At 50.9% G+C, this 24,055-nt stretch overlaps 1 protein-coding gene across 1 annotated transcript in view; it reads right to left on the bottom strand.

The window, feature by feature from the left end:
• NINL (ninein like) overlaps window positions 1-24,055 on the bottom strand; it is a 62,000-nt gene that overhangs the window by 3,605 nt on the left and 34,340 nt on the right. Inside the window, exons 14-18 of the mRNA XM_049780238.1 lie at window positions 23,733-23,842; window positions 22,414-22,760; window positions 12,188-12,292; window positions 10,209-10,278; window positions 5,759-5,917 (exon numbers count right to left, since the gene is read on the bottom strand). Coding sequence (XP_049636195.1) covers window positions 5,759-5,917; window positions 10,209-10,278; window positions 12,188-12,292; window positions 22,414-22,760; window positions 23,733-23,842 — 791 coding nt within the window. The remainder of the gene's footprint in view (window positions 1-5,758; window positions 5,918-10,208; window positions 10,279-12,187; window positions 12,293-22,413; window positions 22,761-23,732; window positions 23,843-24,055) is intronic.

Genomic DNA, 24,055 nt, shown 5'->3' with positions numbered 1-24,055 from the left:
CTGGGTCACTCCCCAGCATCCCATACGGTTTGCCACCCAGGAGTATTTCCTGAGTTCAGAACCAGGAATCACCCCAGGGCGTCGAAGGGTGTGGCCCAAAAGCCAAAAAAAAGAGTAAAAGAAAGTCAGAGCAAGGAGCCCGTGGCTCTCAGTTCAAGGAGAATCGGTGTCTAAGACGTGATACTAGAATTTCATCGGAAGCGGCTGCCAGGAGGAGTTTCATGAGCGCATCAAAGACTTGCTGAGGAATTTCTGACTGAAGCCTGGCAGGACAGCGCAGGCCCAGTAAACTGGCAGTCTGTCTCCCCACTGCTCCTCCAGCACCACTGGGTGTGGCTCAAAAACACTATTTCTGATTAAATGCCTTAGCTTTTGTCAAATAATTGGTGAGCTTTATCTCCAGCATAAGATCTGTTAAAAGATTAGTCTTTAGGGCCCGGAGAGATAGCACAACGGAGTTTGCCTTGCAAGCAGCCGATCCAGGACTAAAGGTGGTTGGTTCGAATCCCGGCATCCCATATGGTCTCCCGTGCCTGCCAGGAGCTATTTCTGAGCGGACAGCCAGGAGTAACCCCTGAGCACTGCCGGGTGTGACCCAAAAACCAAAAAAAAAAAAAAAAAAAAAAAAAAAGATTAGTCTTTATTATTTATTAGAATATCTGCACTATGCACCTTGTTTCAGCCACCTGAAAGTCTTGCTCTAGGACCTCCCCCCCCAAAGTCACTTCCATCCTCTGGTTTCTGGCCCTGCCTCACTCCATTTTGCATGGAGTTTTAGGTGAGTTTCAGGGATGATTTTTTCTTGGAGTTTTACTTTTGTTAATTTTTAGAGGGGCCATACCAGGTGGTGCTGAGACCCACAGGGCTATTCCCAGCTGTGCCGGGAGGTTGTGGGGTGGTATCGGCTGCCAAGGATCAATCCTGAGTCCTGGCCCAGGGCGGGTATGGACTCAAATGTTTGAACTTCCTGCCTGGTCCCTCTCGCAACCTTTTTTTTTTTTTTTTTTTTTTTTGGTTTTTGGGTCACACCCAACAGCGCTCAGAAATTACTCCTGGCAACATGCTCAGAAATCACTATTGGCAGGCCCGGCGGACCATATGGGATGACGGAATTCGAACCACCTGCCTTCTGCACGCAAGGAAAACACCCTACCTCCATGCTATCTCTCCGGCCCCTCTCTCGCAACCATTTTTATTTATTTATTTTTTTTTTTTTTGGTTTTTGGGCCACACCCTGTGACGCTCAGGGGTTACTCCTGGCTATGCACTCAGAAGTCGCTCCTGGCTTCTTGGGGGACCATATGGGACGCCGGGGGATCGAACCGCGGTCCGTCCTAGGCTAGCGCAGGCAAGGCAGGCACCTTACCTCCAGCGCCACCGCCCGGCCCCACCATTTTTATTAAATATTAACACATGGAGATACCCACACCTGATTCTTCAAGCACTGTAACACGCCGATTCACTAACATGCCTCCCAATAACACCAAGTTGTACCTGAAGCACGGAGAGGGGTAAAGTAACTGTCCCAAGGCCACTCCGTGGGCTGTGGTGGGGCTGGGTGCAATATCTGGCCCAGGCTGAGCCTGTCCTGCTGCATTTTCCAGCCTCCTAGGTGCCTAGAGCGAGGTCTGGCAGCCTGCACTCACCTCCATGGGCCTGGGCCTGTCCCTCGGACCCACCCTCACAGAGGTCACGCTGGATCCAGGGAAGGTCAGTAGCACTCGGTCAGCAGGAGGCACCTTGGAGAGCATTCCCCGTGGTATGTTATGTCAGAGGCGAGGATTTTAAAACTAGAACCACGTGGGTCAGAGAGCGAGTACAAAGAGTTAGGAGCTTGCCTTGCATGCAGCTGACCTGCGTCCAATATTCAGCATCCCATGCTTCCCTAAGTGCTGCTGGGAATGATTCCTGAGCAAAGAGCCAAGAGTAACCCCTAAATATCACCAGGCATGACCCACAAACGGAAATAGAACCACTGGATGTGGCAACTTGCCTTTTGGGGGGGCACGTCCAGAATGCTCTGGGCTTACTCCTGACTGCACTTCTAGTGGATTGTGGGGCATAGGGTGCTAGGAATTGAACCTGGGTTGGCTCCATGCAACATAGCATATATATATATATATATATACTATTCATTTTTTTTTTGGTGGTTTTTGGGTCACACCCGGCAGTGCGCAGGGGTTACTCCTGACTCCATGCTCAGAAATTGCTCCTGGCAGGCACAGGGGACCATATGAGACACCGGGATTCGAACCGATGACCTTCTGCATGAAAGGCAAACACCTTTCCTCCATGCTATCTCTCCACCCCGTATATATACTATTCTATACTCCCAATTCTTGGATGTGGATGCTTCGCTTTGGGTCTTTCAGGGTTTTTTAGTTTGGGGGTAAGTTCTCGCATGCTCAGGACTTACTTCTGGCTCTGTGCTCAGGAATTACTCCTGACAGGTTCAGGGGACCATATGGGGTGTCAGGGATCAAACCTGAGTTGGCTCCATGCCAGCTAAAAGGGGCCCTTAGGGTGCTGCCCGCCACTAAGCTAGGGCTGACTGCTGAGAGTGACTGATGGGCTTCCCAGAGTTCAGGGCTGTGCTGGGGCCCCACCTAGTTACTCCAGGACCTGTCCAACCTGCTGAGCTGGGCTGCCTGGGACTGGGCGCCTCCTGGACCAGTCACACCCCAGTCCCTGCCATGCCCACATAGGCACCCACTCCATCCCCTCTGCCACACCCAGTGGTTCATTTCTTCCACCCCAAATGCAACCTTTGGGCAGAGTGTGGGCAGGTCATTTCCCGCAGGGCTGACTGGGGGTATCGGGCCGGCTTGAGAGGCTCTATCAGTGCCTTCAAAGCCCAGAACCCCAAAGGGCTCAAGTCCACCCGAGCAACAGCACTAAGAGTCAGCAGGGGAGCAGGAGAAAACACAGGCAGGAAGGGACAGGCTGAGCAGGGGGGGCTCTGAGCTGTACCCTTGGTGCTGCAGATCTCCCTGCCCCAGCACTGCACTCGTGCCCCAGTGGCCCCAGACGACTGCTGAGCCAGCACTAGCACGATTTCTACCAGCCACTGCCAACAACACCGGTAAGATGCCAGCTGCACCGGACGTGGCTCTCTAAAACCCATCCAGGAGTACTTCTGGGCAAGTGCTTGTGCGAGGAGGGCCATAGCCTTGAACAGGGGTCCTGAGAGACAGCACATGTGTTAAGGCACTTGTGTTACGCATAGTTGACCCAGGTTCAATCTGCAGCACTGCATCAGAAACCCCTGTGTCCTGGCCGCTGAGGCATCCGGGAAGTGACTTCTCACACGGGATGACCAAGGCCAAGGCCAGCAGTGGGGCCAGTGGCCCTGTAGGGAAACAGATGCAAGCAGCAACTCAGATGGAGGCATGAAGCTTAGCGAGTTCCCACACCCGCCCGCAGCATCTCCCCATGACCCGTCTCCTTCCTGCCACTCTGTCCCCCCAGCATCATGCCTGAGCCTCCCACTGCCACTCTAGCCTTCTCCCCCTCAAGCATGACCCCTCCAGGGTCACCCAAGTCATTCCCTTGCCAGCCCCGTGCGTGTGCCTGTCCTAGACCCAGAGTGCCGGGACCATCTGTCTCTGCATCCTGAGCATGCAGGAGCAGTTGGGGCCAGAGAGAGAGAGAGGACAGGGGAAGGCGCTGGACCAGGTCAGTCCCTGGCAGCAGTGCAGGGGTGAAGGCACTGGCCTGGCAAAGAGCCAACCCAGGTTGGACCACACAGGAGCCTAAAACTGCCATGTTCTCCCCCCAACACAAACAAACAAACAAAGAAAATAAGAGAAGCAGGTAGGAAACATGTTCATGTCAGGCCCACATTGGGCAGGGAAGCAGCCATGGTGTAAAACAGGGACAGGGCTGCGACACAAGGACTCAGAGGCCACTCGGCTTCCCTGGACTCCCATGGCCCATGGACGACAGAAGCTCCAGATTCTGCTCACACCCTGCCCCGTTCCCAAGGAGACAAGTTCTCTCACATCCCCCAGTCAGCCCAGCTGGCTTGGGGCTGTCTGTTCCAACGGCTCAATCCTGATGCGCTGTGTGGGCTCAGGTAAGACCCGAGCCTCTATGGACAAGGACAGACAAAGCATGGTCAGGGTTCGGTCAGCTGGCTCCTGGCCCTCCCTCGATTTCCCCAGGCCCGGCTTTCTCCAGGGGTCTCTCAGTGGTGACTGCTGGCCTCAGGCTCTGATATTGCTAAGTCACTTGCCCACGTCCAAGCTTGGGTTTGGTCAGCCTGTCCTTAGAAGTCAAGGCCAAGAGGCAGAAAAGATCTGCATTCACTACAGAAGCAGAAATGACAGGAAAGCAGCAGTGACAGTGTCAAGTTACGGTCCCAGCTCCCTATGCTGTGGTGCTCCGAGCTCCTCCCTAAGCAGTGCCCAGTGACTCTGCTCCCCTTTGCCCCACTGAGCTGTGCCCTACAAATGGTGTTCAGTACTGCTTAGAAATGTGGCCGGAACTTACTACCATCAGTGCCCACTGGTGCATTGAGGATTTAAGCCAATTTCAATGTCCCCGCCTTACAAATGCCACAACCATGAAATACTGCCAGCTAAGCTTGCCCCCCAAACCCAGACTGATGCCCCACCATAGAACCAGAGTCAGAGCATGCTCTGGGATGTCTGGTCCTTGAGAAGTCTACTTGTCAAACTGCCTGATGCCAGATCACTCTGTCTGCTAAGGGGTTTTGTTTGTTTTGGGGCCACATACCAGAAGCGCTCAGAGATTACTCCTTAACCCCTGTCTTATCTCTCTCTTAATCTGTCTGTAAAAAAAACTTGGGCTGGTGGTGGGGGGAGCTGGAGCGATAGCACAGCAGCATTCAACTGACCTGGGATAGTCCTGGGTTCATTCCCCAGCATCCTGTATGGTCCCCCAAGCCTACCAGGAGCAATTTTGTGTGTGTGTGTGTGTGTGGTTTTTGGGTCACACCCAGCAGTGCTCCATGCTCAGAAATTGCTCCTGGCAGGCACGGGGGACCATATGGGACGCAGGGATTTGAACCGATGATCTCCTGCATGAAAGGCAAATGCCTTACCTCCATGCTATCTCTCCGCCCCCAGGAGCAATTTCGGAGCACAAAGCCTGGAGTAACCCCGGAATACCGGCAGGTGTGGCCCAACCTCCTTACACATTTTTATATATTCTGCAAATGAGTGCAATTACTTTATGTCATTTATACGACAGAGAAAGGACTATTAGGACAATGATAGTTGGAAATGATCACTCCAGACCATAGCTGGGTGCTGAAAGGACTGCAAACCACTGGGCCTAAAAGGAAATCAAAGAAATAGAGAGACAGAGAGACAGAGACCAGAAAAGTCTCTGCCTCAGAGGCAGGTGAGAGGGAAACTGGGAACATTGGTGGCAGAAGTAAACCCTGGTGAAGGGATGGCTGTTGGGACACTGTATTACTGAAATTCAACCATCAACAACTTTTAAACTCTATCTTATGGTGAATCAAGAAGAAGATTAAAAACAAAAACAAGAGGTCAAAGGAATCACACAGTGGGTAGGGTACTTGCCTTGCATGTGCCAACCCGGGTTCATTCCCTGGCATCCCATATGGTCCCTCAAGCCTGCCAGTAGTGATTTCTGAGAAGAGCCAGGAGTAATGCCTGTGTGCTGCTGTGTGTGAGTCCCCCCCAACAACAATACAACAGAAACAACAACAACCACCCTGTCTTCTCTCTCCAGCCCCAGATCCCCCTCCCCTGCTTTCTTCTGAGACCTGCAGCTGCTCCTGGCGCTTGGCCTCCTCCAGCCTCTGTGTTAGCAGCTGAATGGTGCTGTGGTTCTTCTCGTTTTGGGCTTGTTGTGTAGAGGCCTCCTCTCTCAGCTGATGAACTGTCTGGCTGAGCTGGGTCAGTTGAGCCTCGTATTTCTGACTCTGGAGGGAAAGAGGCAAAACACAGATGAATTTTTCCATTTTTCGGGCTTTCAAAACTTGTTGCTATAGCACCCAGGCTGGAACCCAGAGCCTTACACATAGGAGACATGTGATGTGCCACTGAGCCACATCCTTGACCTCCTAAAAGTTACGTTTTAAAGGTGACAGCTCAGGTCAAAGAGTGACACTTTCTCACTAGGAATGATTCTGTCCTCCAGGGCACAGCTAGTGCATTGCATCGCTCAATTCATTTTTGCCATCACAGCTGGTGTCTGTACGCGGCGCCCTCGGGGAATGTGCAAGTGAGCCACAACAGAACCCAGATGAGAGCCCTGTACCAGAACCCAGAACAGGACACACATGCAAAGAGATAGTCAGTGGCTGTGGTCTCCAGCCACGGGCTCATGGTGTCTGCAGGTACAGAAAGGCTGAGAACTACTGACCAACACCTGGGTTCTGTCCATCTGTAAAGAGAGGCAGGGCAGGGGCTGGTGTGCAGGTGGAAAGGATTGAAGAACACCGGCCAATGGCATGGCTGTCCAACCACGGCTTAAAAACCTTACACTAGGGACCAAAGCGATAGCACAGTGGTAGGGCGTTTGCCTTGCATGCGGCCAACCCAAAATGGAACCTGTTTGATCCCCAAGCCTGCCAGGAGTAACCCCTGAGCAATGCCAGGTATGACCAAAAAAAAAAAATCATCTCAGACTATCATTTCTTCCAATGTTTATATTTATGGAGGGCACTTCCCACAGTGTTCGGGGTTACTCTTACCTACTCAGAAAGCTTACTCCTGGTAGGCTCAGGACCACATGTAATACCAGGGATCAAATCTGGGTCGGCTACATGAGAGGCGAGTGCCCTCTCCCCAGCTCCCAAAGTTATTTCTAACATTAGTTCAAGCACTATGAAGGACAAAATACCCAGAAATCCAGGTATATAAATCTCTTTAACCTATCCTCCACCCATGACATGTCATGAAACTCATAAGCATTGCTTTCATTGGGGTGCAGACAATGAATGCTCCCCCTTTTTTCTCAAAAGCCCTGTGCCGCAGCACTGCCAGGTGGACAGAATCAATGATCCTGGAATCCCTGCTGGCCATGGACCCAGCTGCCTCCTGAACTGCTGCCCTGAAGCCACATCCTGCAACTGCTCAGCTCCCACCAACCCCATCCAAAGCTGGTAGCCTCGCTGCCGGCCTCGCATCATGCAGGGGCGACCATGCTGACAACCATTCATTCTGCATTTCTCAGGGTCTGATAAGCACATAGTGAAACCCCAACATTGTTTCAACTTGAGCTGCTGATGCTAAATGAAACCACACACTTTAGGGATAAAACTTACTGTTTTCTTACATACAGAGAGAGCACCACCCACCCTTTTAAAAGAGCCTCACAGCTAAGGGTGAAGAGATGTTTGCACAGCAAAAACTCAAAGCATTCATGTCTCCAGACAAGAACTTAACATGGCAGGCACATTCACCATAAAAACTAAGGTGTTTTTTAAAATAAAATTGGAGGGGGAGAGTGGCTTGGGCCACACCTGACTGCTTGGGGGCTACTCATGGCCATGCTCAAGGGAACAGGGAATACCTTTGGTGCTGGGGATCAAACCTGAGCCTACTATTTCCAAGGCACATGCTGCCTGCTGTAGTATCATCAAGGTGGGTTGGTTTGCTTAGTTCGGGGCCACACTCAGCGAGGCTCAAAGGTTTCTCCTGGCTATAAATTCAGGAACCATCCCTGCAGGTGCTCAGGAAAACAAAAGGGGTGCCAGGGATGAACCTAGTCACAAGCAAGATACTATCTCTCTGGCTCCTGGGTGGGTTTTTAACATCAGCACACATCTGTCTTGTCCTCTGAGGATAGCTTTGATTTCATTAACAGTCCACAATGGAATCTTCCTCTCATTCAAGTGATAAACTCCTGGTCAATGCTCTTCTGTTCATCTTTAGTTAGATCTGTGTCTGAAACTGGTTTCAGGCTTATAAAACAGCAGTCAGTAAGAAAAGGAGTATTACAACAACTGCCACACACATACCACACATCTTTTTATTGTATTTTTTCTCTTATCCTTAAAAAAAAAAAAAGAGCTTCCAAAAAAAAAAAAAAAGAAAGAAAGAAAAAGAAAAGAAAAAGAGTATTAACACTTAACCCTGGCTTGCTTCCTGCTCTATGGCTGTCAATCTCCACCAGGCACCCATGGGGACTAATGTGAATGGCAGCCCTGCACAGGAGGATCGTGGAGAGACTGGAAGCAAACTTGCAGATGCTGCACTCACTCATTCCAGCTTTGCTAACTGCTCTCTGGCGCTGCGGAGGGCCAGTCAACTTGTGCCTGTGATGGTCACATGTTGGTTTCCTTGAATCTAGGATGGTCCTGCACCTTTGCCTCAATGACACTTGCGTTCTGGACAAGAACAGCCCCTCTCCACCCTCTTCCCAAGCCCCACATGAGGGTGTTAGCTGATCCGGTCTGGAACTAGACTCAGGCGACGTGGGCCAGGCAGGAACATGCTGGGAGGCTGTTGCAGTGCAGGCGCGAGGTGCCACCTGCCTCGGGCATTGATGCCAGTCAGCTCTTAGATATCTATCTGCCTTCACTGGGGATTCAATGCAGTTTTTTAGGTGAACTGAAATATCAGCTCCCATCTCCTGGCACATTTCTAAACACACGAATACATGTGCCAATGATCACTCTGACGCTGATCGAGCCTCAGGCCAGGCTTCCAGTCTACGGTCAAACAAGGACACCCACTGAGTGACACGAGGGGCAGATCCAGCATTCAACTGTCTACAAGGACAAAGAATTCACTATCCAGGGCTTGGAGCGACAGCACAGTGGGTAGGACACTTGCCTTGCACACAGCCAACCTGGTTTGAGCCCCATCATCTCATATGGTCACTTGGGCACTGCCAGGGGAGATTCCTAAGTACAGAGTCAGGAATAAGCCACAAGCACTGCCGGTGTCCCACCCAAAAAAAGATTTTTTAAAGATCACTGTCACTGGAAAACTAGTGTCATAGATTAAACACGCCAAAAAAACTGTTTCCCAGAGACATCCTGAACAGAAGTCCCACTCACATGCCCCTCTACTGTATGACCAGCATACTGAGCCCCATTCCTTCCCTGGGGCTCTACCAGGTCTTGGGGATCACTTGGGCAATCTCTGAAGGAAATCAAAAGCTTTGCGACTTTCATAAGGTCCGAATCCCACCTCTCACCATATCCCCTCCCAGGGCCTAGTCCTGGAGACAAACTCCCAGACAACTCTGGGCCTGTGATGTTGGCCACCACAGAGCTCCCGCTTTGCAGATGAGAGCCTGTCATTGGGCATAGGGTCTGAATCCCTTGCACAGCCACTGAGCTCTTTGATACCAGTAAAACTGAAACGTGATAGCACAGCACATAGGGCATTTGCCTATGATGCGACCAACCCAGGTGCAATCCCCTGAGCCCGCCAGGAGTGATCCCTGAGCACAGAGTCAGGAGTAACCTCTGAGCATTGCAGGTTGTAGCTCCAAATCAAAACAAAACAGAAAAACAAAATAAAAGCTAGTAAGAGATAGGAAGAGAGAGTACAGTTATTACTTGTTTATAATGATATAAATGGATAAATGAAGGGAGCGATGGAAAAGTCCTTTCTTGCATTAGGACTGATAGACGGATGGTGGGTTAGTCACCAGCTGACCATATCACTGTGAAGATCAGCTCCGCCTAGAAATGCAACCTGGTGAGATCCATGGAAGAGACTGACAAATAAGAGAGTTGCATAATATCCAGTATCTCTCATGCAATGCTCATTAATTATAAAAGAAGAAGCAATAATGCCATGAGAAATATGAACACCACCTCACCCCAACTCTGGGTTCCCATCACCAGCAATGGGACGAACTACTATATCCCAGAGCAGAGGAAATGAGAATCTCAGTAGCATACTGGAATATTCCTGCTGAAGACACATCAGCTAAATCTAACATGGAAACTTTAGACAAGGGGGTTTCTACAAAATAACTATGATTTTCTTCTGAAGTGCCTAAGTCCTAAAGCTCCAGGGCAGACTGCTGGAAGAAAATAGATGTGGCCATTTTGCCACGACATGATGGGTGGCCAGTGGAGAGTGCTCGGAAGTTCAGATGCCAAGTCCCAGATTCTGAGGTGAAGGAAGGGCTGTTGGGCCAGCAACTCTCAGGCTTAGAAGAAAAGTTCTGACTTGCCTTTGGTAAGTCTGCAATGATTTCTAAACAATGACCAAAGGTGCCTCTCTGGGCACCGAGCAATACTTGACCTGCTTGCTAAGTTCTTCAAGTGTAGAGTCAACCTTTTCTTTGTCACTCCTTAAGACCTCCATTTCCTTCCTGTTGAAGAAGCACAATGAGGGAGATCACTTGGGCTGTCTTTTTGCTGCTGGCCACTATCTTTTGGAACAGCAGCAGCTTGGATTTGCAGGCTCAGGGCAGATGGTACCACCTCATCTTCCTGGTAGCCCACAAGCCCTAGGTCACATTTGACACAGTGGCTGCAGCTGGACTAGCAGACTAGCAGGGTTCCTGGGACCAGAGAACAAAGTCCCTTTCTGGGACACCCCCTCAAGCATACGTGGTACTATTTCTCTAGAAACTCAGCACCAACAGGTGTGGCCCATAGACTCACCAGAACCAACACACACACACACACACACACACACACACACACACACACACACACACACACACACACACACGCCAAAACAACCTGCTATTTTGATTCCTGAATTCTGCTTTCAAACAGGCCCTGGAAACAAGAAAATTATGGTTTCCAGGGAGAGAAAAAAAATACCTTAAATTTCACACACACAAAAAAATGTAGGGGTGGGAACACTTAGCTATGCTTGAGGGCAACTCTTGACAATTCATAAGGACCATAAGTCCCTATGGTACTGAGGATTTACATCTGGGTAGGTCGCATTAAGACAAGAGCATTAGCTTTGTACTATTATTCTAGCCCAGATTTCAGAACTCCTATCATGTAATAGCTATGAGTTATTGGCCACAAATTCTGGGTTCCATATAGATATACATATATTTGACTAGTCCTTATTATTATTATTATTATTATTATTATTATTATTATTATTATTGGTTTTTGGGCTATACCCGGTGGTGCTCAGGGGTTACTCTCCTGGCTGTCTGCTCAGAAATAGCTCCTGGCAGGCATGGGGGACCATATGGGACACTGGGATTCGAACCAACCACCTTAGTCCTTATTTTTGTTTCAGGACATCATACATGTAGGGCATGCATTGTACAACTAAGTCACACATCTCTGGCCCTGGGTTCCATATTTAATCATCATAGTAATTCTTTTTTTTTTTTTTTTTTTTTTTTTGGTTTTTGGGCCACACCCGGTAACGCTCAGGGGTTACTCCTGGCTATGCGCTCAGAAGTCGCTCCTGGCTTGGGGGGCCATATGGGACGCCGGGGGATCGAACCGCGGTCCGTCTCCTAGGCTAGCGCAGGTAAGGCAGGCACCTTACCTCCAGCGCCACCGCCCGGCCCCCCATCATAGTAATTCTAATAAATTTGCATCACAGCCTCCAAATTTTATGCTCAAGCTCATTTTCACAGCCTAAGGAGAACAAATTAAAAGGCCATATGAGTATGTCTAGGTAGCAAAAGGCAGATATCCTATGGTCTGCCCTCCCATTCCTTATACATGTGCTAGCTCAGCCTTCACACACTCTTCCTCTGCAGAGTTCATCCGTTCCTCCCCCTACCTCTCTCAAGGGCCCTCTCCTGCCTCACTGCTCAGGTTTCTGCCTGCTGCCTGCTAACACTTCTTCCTGATGCTGACTCAGCTGAAAGCAGCCATCTGGGTGTGAAACCTGGAGAAAATCGCAGCTGAGACCACTCTCAGGATCCAGCCAGATCCCATCAGTGTAGAAAGACCCCAGAGAAAACCTACCCTGCAAAAGCACTAGCTGCCAGCCCCACCACAAGCAATATGTTTAAGACCAAGCAGCTTGTCCTGAAGGGGCAGGCATACAGAAGCTGGCCTTGCTGCAACAGCATATGCTCTGCCTCAAAGAGCTGATGCCCAAGAGGGAACTGGCTGCCAAGCTCTGGAGGAAGGTTTGACTTTTCTCAAGCCCATCAAAGCTAAGGAAAGGCATGGCTCTTGGGCCTTTGTAGACCACAAAAGCACAACCCACTCTCTACAGTGATGCCTTCGGAGTTCATTTCATAAGGAAAAGAAAGTATCACAGCTCTAGGCCGAGTGGCCCCTCACCTCTGGATGCTGTTTGTCCTTTCTGCAGCACTAAGTTCTTCCTGAGTCCTTTCGAGTTCATTGGTCAATAACATGTTTGCTTCAGAAAGTTGATCTAACTCCATCCTGCTGCATTGAAGATAGGGGAAAAAAATACAAAGTGTGGGATGTCAGCAGCTGGACACAGGATCAAAGTTAAGTAGACTGCAGTCCCTTCCTGAGGCACCTTCAGCCTCTGGTTTAGTGTCAACAGATCCCAGGAGTCGAGGCACAGAAAACAAAGTTCTCAGCCTCTAAAACACTCTCAGGGACTCACATGGCACACAGTGGACAACAACGGACTCGCATGTTGGCTGTCTACCTGACCTGCATCTGACAACTGAAACTAGTGCAAGGCTCTGGCAGTAGGAGTTGGGAAGGGATGTCCGCCATTTATTGCAAGAATATTTACGTCTACTTGATAAACCCAAAACAGAGTTAAGGAACAGAAATAGGGGGCCGGAGAGATAGCACAGCAGTAGGTCATTTGCCTTGCATGCAGAAGGTCGGTGGTTCGAATCCTGGCACCCCAAATGGTCTCCCGAGCCTGCCAGGAGCGATTTCTGAGCACAGAGCCAGGATTAACCCCTAAGCACTGCTGGGTGTGACCCCAAAACAAAAACCAAACGAAAAAGAAACAGTAATAGGGCAGGGGCCCAGAGTGATAGTACAGGGATAAGGCCTTGCACAGGCCAACAAGGGTTCAATCTCCAGCCTTCTCATATGGTCGGTTGAGCACTGCTGGGAGTAATAACTGAATGCAGTATGTGGAGTTACCCCTAATTAACCTTAGTTACCCCTAAATAATGCTTAGTGTGGCCCAAAAACAAACCACTGTCCTAGAAAATAAAGTATGAAAAAATACCCAAATTATAAAACAGAAAGAAAAGATGGATATGAAAGAAAAAGTGAGAAATGAAAAAAATATAAAAAGAAATGCTATCATATATTGTCAAAAGACAATATTTTAATAAGATCAGGGTTTTTATTTGTTTTTTATAAGACCCAAATCACTACATTCAACAGGCTGTATGTAAAAAAAGAAATATGTGTGTGTGTGTGTGTGTGTGTATGTGTGTGTGTGTATATATATATATATGAGGGGCCGGAGTAGTGGCACAAGTAGTAATGTGTCTGCCTTGCCTGTGCTAACAAGGACGGATTGCAGTTCAATCCCCAGGCGTCCCATATAGTCCCCCAAGCCAGGAGCGATTTCTGAGCACATAGCCAGGAGTAACCCTTGAGTGTCACTGGGTGTGGCCCCAAAACTCTCTCTCTCTATATATATATATATGTGTGTGTGTGTGTGTGTGTGTGTGTGTGTGTGTGTGTGTGTGTGTGTGTGTGTGTGTGTGTGTGTATTTTAGGGTTTTTTTTGGGGAAAGGGTCACACCTGCTAGCACTCCTGGCTCTGTGCTCAGAAATCAATCCTGGCAGACATGGGGGACCATATGGGATGCTGGGATTCAAACCCCCATTCATCCCGGATTGGATGCGTGCAAAGCAAACACCCTACTGTTGTGCTATCTCTTCGGCCACTGTATTTTAGTTTTTATGCCAAACCCAGTAGTTCTAAGGGCTTATTACAGGCTCTGTGCCCAGATAGCACTTCTGGTGGACTCATGGGACCATATGAGATGCCAGGAAACAAATCCAGGTCAGCTGGGTGCATGCAAAGCATGCCTCTTAGCTTCCCTCTGAGCCCACAATATTACAATTGTGGTACAATATTGTACCGCAAGGTACAATATTATCTAAGTAGGATAAATTACACACACAGTTACAACCCATTAAGTATATGACAACATAACTGCCTATCAGCAGTGAGTCAAGGACTAAATTGTGGTATAGTCATTCAATGGAACACTACAATAATGTAGAGAAATAAACTGTAGCTACTACACGTGTGCTTAGGAAAGTCAGACATAAGACACACATGGTGATTATGCAAAGTAGAAAAATGGGCAAAGTGAATCTATGCTGTTGGAAGTCAGGGAAACTGTTCTGCCTGAAGGTTTAGGGGACTTCCTTCAGTTTCCCTAACACAGATCTGTTAGGGTACACAGTTCTGGTAACACAGCTCTGTTCCAAATGTGTAAGTGCTTCCATTTGTAATGTGTACGTTCTTTCCTTGTATGTATATCATGTCAAAGTTAAAAACATCTAAATACATCAAAGAAAAATCACTAAAGGAATCTAAAAAGTGACTGGAGGAAAACAAAACCAGATCACTTAAATACTGTAGGCAGAATATTGGCCTCATAGAGGCAAACATCTGAGTCCAAAGACCTTCAATTATTTTCCATCATATATTGCAGTTTTAATGATGGGAGACCAAGCAGAGTAAATACTCTTGTAGAAAAAGGCAAGAACAAAATTCTCCTTGAGGGCTCTAGTCAAAAAGCAACTTGCAAATCTCTGTTGTACCACTAACGAAGAACTGACACCAGCGGCTTCTTTTTTTTTTTTTTGGTTTTGGGGTCACACCCGGCAGCGCTCAGGGGTTACTCATGGCTCTATGCTCAGAAATCACTCCTGGCAGGCTCAGGGGACCATATGGGATGCCGGGATTTGAACCTCCATCCTTCTGCATGCAAGGCAAACACCCTACCTCCATGCTATCTCTCTGACCCCCAACACCAGCATCTTAACTTCAGTCCATGCAAGCCCATTTCAGACTTCAGAACTCTCAAACAGTCAAATAGAACCTGCAGAGATAGTACTTGCCTTGCATATGGTTGGCCCCAGGTAAATCCCCCACATCACAAAGGCCTGCCAAGAGTGATCCCTGAGCACAGATTCAGGAATCCCCTAAGCACATATATGGCCAAGAGTAAGTTTGGAGCACAGCCGGGTGTGGCCCTCCAAGACAACCAAGACAACAAAACAGTCAAACTGGGGCTGGAGAGAGAGTTCTGCAGGTAGGGTATTTGCTTTGCATGCGGTAAACCCAATTTAATTTCCGGAACTCCATCTGGCATAGCCAGGAATCATCCCTGAATGCAGAACTAGAAGTAAGCACTTGAGCACCAGGTACGTGTGATCCCCAAACCAAAAATAACTAAAGCACTCAAAGAAGTCAAATAATGCATTTGCATTGTCAAAAGTCACCAAGTTTCTCATTTGTTACAGCAGCAGTGGAATATGCATTTCCAGTCCAAGCGGGGTCCTCAGTAAAACTACCAACAGTAAAAGTGAATTGCACAGTGCCAGCAACCGACCTTCAGGGATTCTCCAAAAGGCATCTTCAAAGTGCCTGCAAGCGTCATTGAGGAAAACTGTTCTTCCAAAACAAGGGAAAGTCACATCTTTTCAGATAACCAAAATGAAGGACATGAGCTTCTAGGGCCCTGTCCTGGTCCCTAGAAAGAGTCTCTACCAAAACTGAAACAGAAAACCTGAATAGGTCTATAATCAGGAAGGCACAACAAAGAAATGCCCAGGGCAGAGTGTACCAAGGAGTCTTTTCTTTCTGGACCACACCAAAAGGACACAGGGCTCTACACCCAGGGATCACTCTTCTTGAAGCTCTGAGGATCAAATGTGGCCCTAGGGACTAAGGCAGGTCTGGTGCACCAGCTCTCCAACCCCTTGCCTGATGATTCTACTCAACATTTGCCAAGTCTTGAACTCACTCCAAAAAACTGCTGAAGACAGCCGTCCTGCAACCTCACACCACCCACTTCTCTGCTTCACTCTAGGAGAGGCAGTACTGACCCCAGGTGAACCGACACCGCAGGAAAATGACCAGTGAGAGGCTCGCCAAGACTGGAGCCCAAGTCCTCAGCAGCACCCTGACTTAAGTTACTGTCACTCTACCTATGAGGAGAGTGGGGATGATGGAAGACTGTGAGTGCACAGTGGTGTGAGTCTGCAGTCACTGTAATGTGCAATATTACATATTAATATATAACATTAATATATGTAATCTGCACTTACAAGTGGGAGAGAAGGCAGAGCAGGTGGGACACCTCCCTGGGTTTTGAGCCTTCCCCAAGGCCTCCTGAGCATCTCCAGGAGAGAGAACCGGGGTCCTCCCTGGCACTATGGGGCCTCAGCAGCATTGTAGCTTTGGGCTCTAGCATCAAGTACTTGCCTGGTTGGCCAAGCTTCACTGTAAACAACTCTTGGACTCCCTGAGCACTATGTGGGAGCCACTCCTCCCTTTCCCCCCCAAGTAGTGCAGGGCTGGCGATGTACATCAGGGGCAGAGTACTTTGCTTGTGTGCGAGCTTCTGGGTTTAATCCCCGGGCACCACAGGAGAGGGTCAGAGAGATGGCTCTGGTGGCAGAGCACAGGCATAGCATGGACGAAAGAGTCAATACCAGCACTACCATCTCCCCCGCACCCTAAGCACTGCTGGGCACAGCCCTGGGGCACCCTAGCAGCCAATCCATCGGATGTGCCATGCCTGGCCAAGTCCAGGAGTGGCTGTGGCGCTGGAGCACCACCAGGGAGTGTCCTATGCAGTGAAGGGCTGAGACACTTCACTTGATGTCATCTGACAAACTTAGACACACTATGAGCCTTGAACTGATTCAGGGCGGTGAACAGGACCGAGGCCGAGTGGAAACAACTGGGGAAACGAAGGTTACAAATGAAAACTAACACCACACCCGTGGTCCATTTCCCTTGCCCAGGGCTTCTGGAAACTCGCCTTGCCCTTCCAGAGCACAATGTGGGTATATTTGACAGTGAAGCAACAACACTTTCAACCATTCAGAGAAAACTCTGTGTGTGTGTGTGTGTGTGCGTGCTCAAAGCTAAGGGTGTGTAGATACACTCAAGCCACAGGGTGGCAGAACTCCGTGTTCTTAACCAGCGATCCTCAATATGCTCAGCCATTTCTCTATGCTCACTTCCCTCTGTGGCCCCCACATGATGACCCCTTAGCATATTTTTTGGATCCCTTGTTGAGAAACATTGCTTGAGACTGTGGGCAGACTATCACACATCCAGGACTGGGTCACACAGCCCCTCCCCCAAACTCCGCTTCTGTGATAAAGGCTAAAATCCTTACTGTGGCCTCCACACCCCGTAGTCCTGGGACTATGCATAGAAGAAGTACTGATAGTTCTGACCCAGGGTCCCATGGCTGGGTATTGGCCCAAACTGCCCTCGTAGAGCAGGACCTGAGCTTGGAGTGTCCCCAGGGGCCATCATCGAGTGCTGAAGAGCTGAGCCAAACAGAACTCTCCAGACCACAAGGGCCTCTCGAGCTTCTGCATGAAGCTGGCCCTCCTACTTGCAGCAACCATCTCCAGTAGGCACCAACTCTGTGATCTGGATCTGGGGCTCCTTCCCATCGCTCCCAGCCACCTGGTGCTCTGCAGGGTCAGGCTTGAGACTAAGTGAACTCTGAGCCCCAGTCTCCTCTCTTCCTGAGAGTCCTGCCTGCTCCGTGAACCTCCTCTAACTTGCCTGGCCACATCCCAGTCACCTCTAGCTCTGGTCTATCATCCATTCACTGTACCTTGGCTTCTGTGGCACTGGCCCCAATCAATGGCATCCCTTGAAGAGCTGCAATAGTCACAGTCACAGTCACACACACACACACACGGAAACGTGAGTGCATGCACAGACTCACAAATACTCATGCACACACACCTCCCCATTCTGCTCCTGGAAAACGATCCTCATTCCTGAAAGCTGGCTACATCCATCTTTCCCTCTGCACAGCTCCAATCCTCATCCCCAAGTCCCCCTAACCTTTCCAAATGTTTGCAAATCTGCCTCCTCCGCCTCCACAAAACAGAACCAGCTGATCCTGCCGGCCCTCCTGCTGCCCTCCCCGGCAAGCACATGCCAAACTCCTGTTGGTCATCGCTGGCTCCTCTCTCACTTCTCCCACACATGCCAATCCGGTGGGATGGCCTCTAAAACTGCATCCACTATTCCAAAGGGGGGGTGCATTTCCTCCTTGCACAAGATAGCAAGTGCCCAGTAAACAGTCAGGATAGGGCCAGTCTTGGCAACCACTGACAGAGACTGGCTGAGAGGCCTGCAGGTTGGTAAATCCAGCAGGATGGAGACAGGGAAAATTCAGCTTTCTAAGACATGGGTGAGAGGCGCCTCAGCTAGGCAGGAGAATGTGGGTCTGGTCAGGTTACTTATCTGTCTACAGCGGAGGGCAAAAGGGACAGTGGATAGTGTTCAGGCCGGGGCTTTGCCTTGGCTGGCAAACATAGACACACTCTCTGCTGGGCTATGCCTTTGTGAGGACTCCAGCTCCAGGTTTTCCAAGAAGCAGATCCTGAGGGGCACTTGCTAGAGGCCAGACCAGCCTATCTGGGGCCTCAGGACAGAAATGCCTAAAGCACCACTGCTCTTGGATTGTGCTCATAATGTCCCCTTTGCAACTGGCTTCACAGATGTGGGACACTGAAAGTTAGGGTGCTGTGAGTAGGCTCTATTCGCTCAGGGAAAGCCACGCTGAAGAGGCACGACACAAGGCAGATTCTTGTTGGAACAAACGTTCTTGCAGGATGGACCTGTGTGCCCTGGAGGGGACCAGGGGCTGATGCTAAGATACTTTGTGTTGTTGTTGTGTAGGTCATACCCAGTAGTTCAGAAGCTACTCCTGGCTCTGTGCTCAGCAGTGACTCATGCCCAGCTCGGGAGATGATGTGTAGTGCTGGGGATTCAAACTGGAGTGGGCAAGACGCAAAGGCCACCCTTGGGCCCTGTGTCATCTCTCCGGTTTGGCTCTAGCCCTAATACATTTTTGCTTAAGCGGATTGTGCACTGAACTTACTTCTCTTTATCATAAAGCGGGTGTGTCTTAAGCGAATTGTGCAGAACTTCTCTTTATCATAAAGCGTGTGTGTGTGTGTGTGTGTGTGTGTGTGTGTGTGTGTGTGTGTGCCTGCGCAGTAGCCTGAGCACCTGGTAGGCAGGAGCTGGCCCTGTGCAGGTGTCACCAGAGGATTGTGGTCACACTTGAGGGACTGAGCTGTGCTGCCGGGATTCTGCCTCAGCCATGGAAGTAAGTGACAGGATGACCCACAGGGTCTCCCCATGCAGACACTGGGGCCCTCACAGAACACCAACTATGGGCCCAGCTATGCCCAGCCTCTCCTTCCAAGGAGGGCCCAGGCGTAGGGACTCTGCTCAAGGGCAGTGTCAGGCGCTGCAGTCGCAAGTCCTGCTCCAACCCAGCAGGATGGGGGCCTAGGGGAGCCTGCCAGCCCTCTATCCATGACAGATCTGCCAAACGTCTGTTCAGACAAGAGTGAGGACCAAACAAGTAGCTGGGCTACCCCTTGGCTGACTGGCAGGTCCCTGAATAAATTTCCCACATGCAGGCCCAAGGCAGTGGCAGCTGGGGAAGGAAAAGAGCTTGGCTTGCCCCCATTCCACTGCCCGGATGGGGAGCCTGTGAGCAAACCTGTTTCTTCTTCTGGACTCTGCGTCTTGCTCCATAGCTCGGACCAAGGCTTCTAGCTGCAGGAGCTTGGTTTTCATCTCCTCTTTCTCTGTCTCCAGCACGGCTCCCTCCTCTTGCACCCCACAGGACTGCAGCTGCTCTGGCCTGGCAGCCTGGGGGTGAGGAAGCCCAGGGCCGCCTCTATCAGCTTTGCCCGGATCCAGGGTGCTCTCTTCTTGTGCCTGGCTTCCCGTGGGGACAGGCTTCCTGCTTTGGAGAAGTGCCTGCTGCCCAGGGGGCTGCCTCGTGCCTGGGCCATTCAGTCTCGGCTGGGGCTCCATTATGTCGGGCTGAGTCAGCCCAACCCCATCTTCTGTCCCCAGCAGCAGCTCCTGGGTGTTAGGCAGGCTCAGGAGGACGGGGCTGTGGGCCGGGAGCACCAGCTCCTCCATGGCCACCCTGCCATCTGCTCTACCTGGACACACCTGGGAGTAGCTACCACCAGGCATGGCAGAAGCCACCTGCTTGGCTCTGTGCACACCTAGACCTTCCTCTTCCAGGCCATGGTTCTCTGGGGCACCGTGAGATGCCAGGGAGTGCGTACAGTTGGATGGCTCCTGGCCAGGCTCTCCATTCACTTCCAGCGGGGTGGGTGGCTGCTCCCTCCCGCGTACACAGGGGGGCGTGGGGTCACCTGGCCCGGCCTGGCTTGCACTTGGCCCCACAAGCCCAGCCTTCAAAAGGTCTCGAAGCATCTGGGCTTCCTGCTTCAGCTTTCCCACTTGCTCCTGACAGGCACGCTCCAATGTCTCCTTCTCCAGGGCAAAGGCCTTGCACAGCTGCGCCTGCTCTTCACTCATCTGCTCCTGCAGCTTCAGCTGCTGCCGCTGCGCACATGCCAGGATCTCTGCCTCCCGCTCCTCCCTCCGGCCCCTCTCCAGGTCCAGCTGCTCCACCAGGGCTTGCACTTGCAGTCGGTGGCTCTGCAGCATGGCGTCCTTCTCCTGCTGATGCTGCAGAGACACACTCTTACAATGGGCCGCCTGCCGGGCTTCCAGCCTCGAGAGCTTCTCATTCAGCTCCACCTCTGCCTCTTCTCTGCAGAAGCAGAACAGGCCACAGTTAGCACCCGATCTGCTGTGCGAAACCCAAGAAAACTAACTGAAAAGCAGGCTCTGCTTATTCAAGCTGCTAGGCCGGGCTCTGTGTGTGTGTGTGTGTGTCTCAGAATCCATCACTCACTATGCTAGCATAGTGGCATTGCATAGGGCTAGCAGCCATGCCCCGGGTCCCTCCTGTGAGGATCTGTCCCCAGAGGGCTCAGGCTTGCCATCAAAGTCACTCTCACACAGGAGTAAAAGGAAGTCAATTAAACTTGGCTACTCCTTAGCTCTACCAACCACTGCCACATGCCAATACACCACAGTCGGGTGTGTTTGGCTGCTGGCCTCAGGCTTGAGGCCAAGATAGGCTTCCCTTTTACATGGAGCTCAGAGGTCTGCACTGGCCTCCAGCAAGTGCGTTAACACACACCCCTGCCAAAAACACTGCAAGCTTGGGGTTGGGACTTGAGCATCCAGGATGGGCTTGCCACTAATGTGAGGGGACTAAACCTGGGTGGTGGTCTGTCCTGGCTGGTGTGGCCTGCGTGATGCACCTCTGATGAACAGAGGAGGAAGAGCTGGCCACGCACTGGATGAGGGGCCAGGCCTACAGGCCTATGGCAGTTTGAACAGGGGGGTCCGCACCCTAATCCTTTCCTGCACCCACTACCGTTGCCCTGAGGAGTCTGCGGGGAGTGCTGGTCTAGTTCTAGTCAGCTCTTGGGGTTGAGTGAAAATACCAGAAAATTCAGGTCGCTGAACTTGAACACAGCCTTTGAAATCTACTCCCCAGGACCATGATTAGAGAGGAGAGAAAATGAGTGTAGCCTGTGCCAAGTGGTGTCTGATTCCTTCTCAGCTGTTTCTGGAGCCCCCAGGAGGGTAGAGTTCACCCAGGGCAGAACTGCTCTGCCTCCGGCTATCCAACTGCCACTGGCTATGCCACATTTGGCCCTGCTCAGCACAGGCAGGACACCCTCCCCTGAACTCCGCCCAGGGCAAGGAGATGCTGGCTGAGCAGCGCCTGTGCCCCCACCCCTGGTCCTCAGTGGCTGTTATTGACTGGTTACGCCTGCTCTGCAAAGGCATGGGTGGCATTTCTCCTTACCCAGGATAGTGCCGGACACGGCAAATCCCACTTTTCCAAATAACCTTTCCGCTTCTTTGCTCACATGTTTTAACCATCCTTTTCTTCTCTCTTTCTTTTGTCAAAGAGGAAAAATGTGCATGCCATCCTTGTGAAGAGGCCATGCTCCTCTTCTCTGCATTGTTCTGACGTTAGTATATATGCCACCACAGCAGCACCACTTAGCCTTTTCAAGAGCTTCATTCATCAGATTCGTCATTTCCAACCTTGTTAAAAGGACTGAAATTGGCTTGTTTTGGGGCCACACTGGCAGTGCTCAGGGGTCACTCCTGGCTATGCGCTCAGAAATCGCTCCTGGCTTGAGGGACCAAATGGGATGCCAGGATTTGAACCACTGCCCTTCCTAGATCGGCTGCGTGCAAGGCAAACGCCCTACCGCTGTACTATCGCTCTGGCCCCTGAATATGTGTTTCTAACTCACAAAACTCTCATCCACAAGGACCTTCTCCTTTAGTGCTCATGCACCTGTCCCAAGAAAAATCACTCAGCTATTAAGTCTTGCAATTTGCAGCAGTCTGTCTATGTCCCATTCAATGTCTGTCTATGGCAAAAACTCTTGGCATGAAATTCCCAAAGGAAATGGCACCGGACCTTACGTGCAGCAGTTCACTCTGGTGCCTGAGCTGCAACTCCTCCTCCTGCTGCTCCTTCTCCAGGGTGAGCTGCCGCGCCAGGCCTGCCAGTGCCTGCACACAGCGCTGCTCCAGCTCCCCCCTCTCCAGCTCCAACCTCCGCTCCAGCTCTGGGCCGGGGACCTTGTCCCGGAGTTGGTCCTGCAGGCCACGCAGGAGCTCCTGAGCTCGCCCGAGGAGCACCTCTAAGTCCGCTTTCTGGTCCTCTAGCACCCGGACCTCAAGCGCAAAAGCCCGCTCCATTTCGTTTCTTTCCTGTGCAAAATCCCTCTTCATCATCTCCATTTCCCTTTCGTAGTGGTCGACCTGAGAAGAAGAAGTGAGCAGCAGCATCCAGAAGGATTGATCTCACGACACAGCACAGACGTGTGAGGTGCTAAACCTGGCAGGGTGTCGAGGTGTGGGAAGGAAGAGCCCCGGGCTGACATGACATGGACCCTGGTTTGTTTCAGCACAAACAAATCTGTTTGTTAGGTTATATAATCCATAGATCATTATAATATGATAGGACATGGGGAGATGGATTAAGAAAATGATTCTGGGGCCATAGCAGCGGCCTGGCATTTGCTCTGTGACACATGACAGGAGAAAGATGATCGCTCTAAGATGAGGAGCCTTCTCCCAGTTTTGGGGTGGCTCTGGACAGAGGCTGAGGAACCAGCTATCAATTTGTCCCAGACACTGACCCCAGTCCCAGCCCAGTACCACAGCATTTCATCAGAAAAGAGACTCAGGCAGGCAGCCCAGGCCATTGAGCCAGACTAGCCTCAAGGACAAACGCGGGGTCACTCCTGTCAACCCGCAGAGCTAGCAGGCAGGAGTGGTCTTAGCTCGGGACCAGCCTTCCTTTCTTTTGTTTTTGTTTTTTGGGCCACACCTGGTGGCCGTCAGGGCTTACTCTTGGCTCTGCACTCAGAAATCGCTCCTGGCAGGCTCAGAAAATCATATGGGAATCGAACCGAGATCTGTCCTCCAGGGTCTGTCCTGTGTTGGCTGCATGCAAGGCAAACACCCTACTGCTGTGCTACTGCTCTGGCCCCAAGGACAAGTCTTCCTCTTGGCTTCTCACTTAACCTCTGTCCCCTCCCAAGAAGAGGGGGAGGGAGAGGAAGGTGGAGTCATACTTCCAGACAAACCACCCGCCACACACTCCACAGGAAGAAGACCCCCAAGGCAGGCAGAGAAGGGCTTCAGACATGGGAGCTTAGCCAAGCAAAGCTTTCTGGATGCAGCACGGAGCGGCTCAGTCTCCCTCAGGCCTCCCTCACTGCCCCTGACCTTGGTTTCCAGCTGGATCTTGAGGTCTTGGTAATGTTCCTTCACCTGCTCCATCATGATTTCCATTTCGATACTCATGGGAACAGAATCACCTGCCTGCAGGATAGTGCCTGCGAACAAGAGGCCATTTCTACTTACATCCTGCCAAGGACACCATTGACACACACACCCACCCCACTCCATAGCCTGGACCCTCTGAGGGCTCAGGTGACCAAGTGCCCATGAGTAGTGGCTCTGGTAGAAGCGTCTCACAACCTCCATCTTGGTTTTGCAGGCTAGAATGCAGCAGAAAGACCTGGCCACCTCCTCCGAGGAGCCGTGAT

Source organism: Suncus etruscus, chromosome 9, assembly GCF_024139225.1.
Source record: "Suncus etruscus isolate mSunEtr1 chromosome 9, mSunEtr1.pri.cur, whole genome shotgun sequence".
NCBI lineage: Eukaryota > Metazoa > Chordata > Mammalia > Eulipotyphla > Soricidae > Suncus > Suncus etruscus.
The sequence above is the reverse complement of the archived record's forward strand: the minus strand, read 5'-3'. Positions and strand labels throughout refer to the sequence as shown.